Source organism: Chrysochloris asiatica, unplaced genomic scaffold, assembly GCF_000296735.1.
Source record: "Chrysochloris asiatica unplaced genomic scaffold, ChrAsi1.0 scaffold00279, whole genome shotgun sequence".
Taxonomy (NCBI): domain Eukaryota; kingdom Metazoa; phylum Chordata; class Mammalia; order Afrosoricida; family Chrysochloridae; genus Chrysochloris; species Chrysochloris asiatica.
In genome coordinates this window covers 2779226-2784521 of record NW_006408797.1, presented here as the reverse complement: position 1 = coordinate 2784521, position 5296 = coordinate 2779226, and the positions used below count along the sequence as shown (strand labels likewise).

Genomic DNA, 5296 nt, shown 5'->3' with positions numbered 1-5296 from the left:
TCTTTGCTCTTCAACACTTTCAAAAGGTCCTGTGCAACAGATTTGTCTAATGCAATACGTTGCTGGATTTCTTGACTGATGCTTCTGTGAGTGTTGATAGTTGATCCAAGAAGAATGACATCCTTGACAACTTCAATTTTTTCTCCGTTGATAAGAATGTTGTTTATTGGTCCAGTGGTGAGGATTTTCATTTTCTTTACATTGAGATTCAATTCATACTAAAGGCTGTGCTTTTTTATCTTCATCAGTAAGTATTGTAAGCCTTCTTCACTTTCAGCAAGCAAGGTTGTATCATCTGCATGTTGCAGGTTGTTAATGAGTCTTCCTCCAATCCTGATACCACGTTTTTTTTCATAGAACCCAGCTTCTCAGATTATCTGCTCTGCATACAGGGTGAATAAGTATGGTGAAAGAATAAAACCCTGTCACACACTTTTCTTAATTTTAAACCATTCAGTGTTCCCATGTTTTATTTGAACAACTGCTTTTAGGTCCATGTACATATTCCTCAGGAGCACAATTAAGTGTTTAGAAATACTCATACTTTACAATTTTGTCCATAGCTTGTGATCCACACAATCGAAAGCCTTTGTGTAGTCAATAAAGCACAGGTAAACATCTTTCTGGTATTCTTTGCTTTCAGCTAAGATCCATCAGATATCAGCAATGATATCCCTCATTCCACATCCTCTTTTGAATTTGGCTTGAACCTCTGGAAGTTCTCTGTCAATGTATGCTTGCAGCTGTTTCTATATTACCTTTAGTAAAACTTTACTCACATGGGATAGCAAAGATATTGTCCAATGATTTCCGCATTCTGTTGGGTCACTTCTCTTTGGAATGGGCACAAATATGGATCTCTTCCAATCAGTTGGCCAGATAGTCATCTTCTAAATTTCTTGGCATAGATGAGTGAGTGCCTCCAGTGACGCCTCATTTTCTTGAAAGATTTCAAATTTTATTCCATCAATTCCTGGTGCCTTGCTCTTTGCCAATTCCTTCAATGCACCTTGGACTTTTTCTACTAGAGAGATGCAAATCAAAACAACAATGAGATACCATCTCACACCAGCAATAACAGCGAAGTATTCCGGAATACTCAGACTTCACAATGTTGTCCATAGCTTGTCATGATTCACACAATCAAAAGCCTTTGCGTAGTCAATAAAGCACAGGTAAACATTTTCTTATAGTCTCTGCTTTCAGTCAAGATCCATCGGACATCAGCAATGATATCCCTCATTCCACGGCCTCTTCTGAATCTGTCTTGAACCTCTGGAAGTTCTCTGTCAATGTATGCTTGCAGCCGTTTCTATATTATCTTCAGTAAAACTGTACTTGCACCACTCGTCTGTCAGTTTGTTGTGCTGTGGTGGCTTGTGAGTTGCTGTGATTCTAAAAGCTATGCCACTGGTATTTTAAATACCAGCAGGGTCACCCATGGTGGACAGGTTTTAGATGAGCTTCCAGATGAAGACAGACTAGGAAGACGGGGTGATGAACAACATACATAGCAATGGAGAAAAGATTGAAGTTGTCAAGAACTTCATTTTACTCAGATCAACCATCAATACTCATAGAAGCAGCAATCAAGAAATCAAATGACATATTCCATTAGGCAAATCTGTAGTACAAGACCTCTTTTAAGTGTTGAAGAGCAAAGATGTCAGTTTGAGGATTAAGGTGTGCCTGACCCACACCATGGTATTTTCAATAACCTCATATGCATGTGAAAGTTGGACAGCGAATAAGGAAGACCATATAAGAATTGATGCATTTGAGTTATGGTATTCAAGGGGAATATTAAAAGTATCATGGACTGCCAAAAGAACAAAACAATCTGTTTTGGAAGAATTACAGCCAGAATTCTTCTTGTAAGCCAGGGTGGCCAGACTTCATCTCTCATATTTCAGATAAATTATCTGGAAGGACCAGTCACTGGAGAAGGATATCATGTTTGGTAAAGTGGAGGGTCAGAGAAAAGAGACAGACCTTCCCCCCACCCCCCCAGTGACAATTAGCACAGTGACAGCAGTACTGGGCTCAGAATTAGCAATGATTGTGATGTTGGTCTGGGACCGGACAGTGTTTCATACTGCTGTGCATAGGGTCTCTATGAATCAGTGTTGACTTGATGGCACCTAACAACAACAACAGATATAAATTGAGTTGTTGTTGTTGTTGTTAAGTGCCGTTGAGTCGGTTCTGACCCATAGCGACCCTGTACAGGGTTTCCGAGGGTGTAAATCTTTACGGGAGTAGAAAGCCTCCTTGAGTATATGCCTATAAATGTAAGTGCAATATATTAAAAACGAAGCTAAAGTAAAACACAGCAAAGATTTGGATGGTCTCACCAAATTGATCGTTTACTCTAGTGTAATAAAATAGTTTAATGCTTTTCATTCATATTTACTAATTCAGCGATCAATTCTACAAGGTAGAAATTATTCTTAGTATTTTTCAGTTGAGGAAATCTGAGACTCTGTTGTTGCTATTCCTAAGTGCTTTCAGTCAGTTCTGCCTCACAGTGACCCTGTATAGGAATTCCAAGGAGTGGCTCATGGGTTCGAATCCCTGACCTTGTGGTAATCCCTGACCTAGGGCTTATCCTACAGAGCCACACCAGAAAACATCCCGAAGTTACTTAATAAAGGGGTTGATGCTCATGCATGAATGTCTTTTGTTTCTGTTGGGCTCAATTACTGCTACAATGCAGAACTCCATCAATAGGCAGACAACTTGATTCCTTACTCTGTACTATCATTGAGTAGCTTTGTGCCTTTGAAGAAATTGCTAACCCTTTTTGAGGCTCAAATTCCTCATCTGCATAGAGGGAAGTGAAGATAGCAACATTATGATTGATGATTTCAGAAAGTTCAGAAAGATTTCTTTTAGACTAGTTTCAATATTTGAAAAATAACAGGATTCACTAGGTTGTGCAACTCTGCTAATCATGTATGTTAATACACTCTCTAACCAATTTACACATACACGTGTATTTTACAAGGCATGGCATACAAAGAGAGAAGTCATTAGTTTTTGGTACAGACCTATCACCTGAGTCTGTCTGGAAAAAAGGAAAGTTGTATACAGTGAGAATTATTCAACTGAAACTTGAATAATGAGAAGGGAGTAGGAGTGTCAAGGAAGAGAATGAAGATAAGGGAGAGGGATGAAAAAAGGCTTTCCAGGCAGGGATAATAGTTTACACAAAGGTACAAAATTGGAAGAGAAAATGGTACTCAGGAGAAACTACAAGCTGCTGGGCACTGGGTTCAATTATATTGTGGTATTCATGGCAGACTAAGTGAGCTATTGAAAATTGGAATCTGTAGTTTACCCTGTAGTCCATGAAAAGCACTGATGAATGATGGTCCCTTGACCATGGAAGTGGAGATGTGCACACAGGAAAATCACTCTTGTAGGAATTTGGATAGACTGCAGTGAAGCAAGGGGCCAGAGCTGGAACATTAATAAACAATTATTACTGGGAATTAGGAGAAAACATTGGAAAAAAGGGCACAGATATCTCTTAAATCTAGAGACTAATGTGCATGACTCAGTGCATCATTTGGAGTGAAAAAGTGAAGACTTAGAAAGTTGCTAGTTCTTGCTTTACTTTATTGGTTCAAAGTCCCTGAATTAATTGGCCTTTTATTTAGAAGTTTAATAATAAAGTTAAGAGTTTCATGTAATCTGATGGCATACTTTATTTTCTTCCTAAGCAAAATACATTTTTTTGGTACGTCTAAAAAAAGGAAGAGGAGATTGAATTATCTCCACTACTAACTGACTCGATGGCACTTAACAACAACAACAACAGATAACATAAATGAAAAAAACTGAAGGATTGGGTAAATGCTCATTTAACTAAGAACCAACTGTGATTTAGACTTCAGAGACATTTCTTTGAAAACACTATTACTTTTTTCCTCTGTGCCTACAGTACCAAAATTCATGAATATTTATGGATTTAGTTACTTACAACTGACATTTTCAGGAGGCAGCAATAAGACGAGTCTAACATTTATTGATGGAGAAAACAGGAACACAGAGTTTAAATTATTTTCCTCAAACCCTCTGGTCTCTTAGTGATACTTTAAAGCTTCATGCTAACTCCATGAAACAGGGCAATCTACTTTGACAAGAGACACTTTCTCAATACCTTCCTCAGTGCACCTAACACTTCCTTGTTTCTCAGACTATAGATGAGGGGGTTCAGCATGGGGGTGAGGATGGTGTCAAACACAAAGAGGGCCTGGTTCAGAATGGGGGTGTTAGAGGACCCAGGCCTCATGTATATCAACATAGCTGGCCCATAGTAAAAGGTAACCACAGTCAAATGGGAAGAGCAGGTGGCCAGAGCTTTGTTCTTCCCCTCAGGTGAGTTCATTCGCAGGACTTCAAGGATAATAAGTGTGTAGGAGGTCAAAATGAGGCTTACCGGTAGAAGAACCACAACAATGCTTGTTACTACCACCCCTTTTTCATAGGCAGAGATATCCTCACAGGATAGCTTCAAGATGGCCTTTACCTCACAGAAGAAATGGTGGAGATTTCGAGGGCCACAGAGGGGAAAGTGCATGGAGTAGGATGTGTGGACCAAGGATGCCAGGGCCCCTCCCAGCCAGGATCCAATGGCCATCTGCTGGGAGACTCGGTGGCTTATAATTATTGGATATTTTAGAGGGTGACAGATGGCCACATAGCGATCATAAGCCATGAGGGTCAGGAGGATGCACTCAGCAATACCCAACGTCAAGGTAAAGAAAATCTGGGTCCCACAGCCAATAAAGGAGATTTTCCTATTCCCTGAGAAAAAGTTGACCACCATTTTGGGAACTGTGCTAGAGATGAAAGCTAGGTCAATGAGAGAGAGTTGGCTAAGTAGAAAATACATGGAAGTGTGGAGGTGCAGATCTATCCAGATAAGGAGGATCAGGGTGACATTTCCTGTTATGGCAATGGTATAAATCAAGAGGATAATAGAGACAAGGATGCTGACATTTCTCATTCCAGGGAAAAGGCCCAGGAGAATGAAGTCTGTGTTCAGTGTCTCATTTCCTGTCTCCATGGTTTCTTCTTAAAAGCTTTACCTGAAATATATTAGAAGCTTTCGAAAAATGTATATATAAGACATAGGGGAATTAAACTGAGCCCATAAAATATAGTAATGGATTCCATACCCTAAAAATCTTGTTTTTCTAAAACGATAAAAATTATTTTCTCTGTTTCATAAAGATGTTGAAACCACAGGAGAAGAATTAATAACTAGTATATGCAAAATTCATTGGTT

At 39.3% G+C, this 5296-nt stretch overlaps 1 protein-coding gene across 1 annotated transcript; it reads right to left on the bottom strand.

Moving 5' to 3' along the window:
* Positions 1–4135: 4135 nt before the first annotated feature.
* LOC102838922 (olfactory receptor 2L2-like) lies at positions 4136–5074 on the bottom strand. Its single transcript, XM_006874478.1, has one exon. The coding sequence runs from the start codon at positions 5072–5074 to the stop codon at positions 4136–4138; it is 939 nt and encodes a 312-aa protein (XP_006874540.1).
* Positions 5075–5296: the final 222 nt, after the last annotated feature.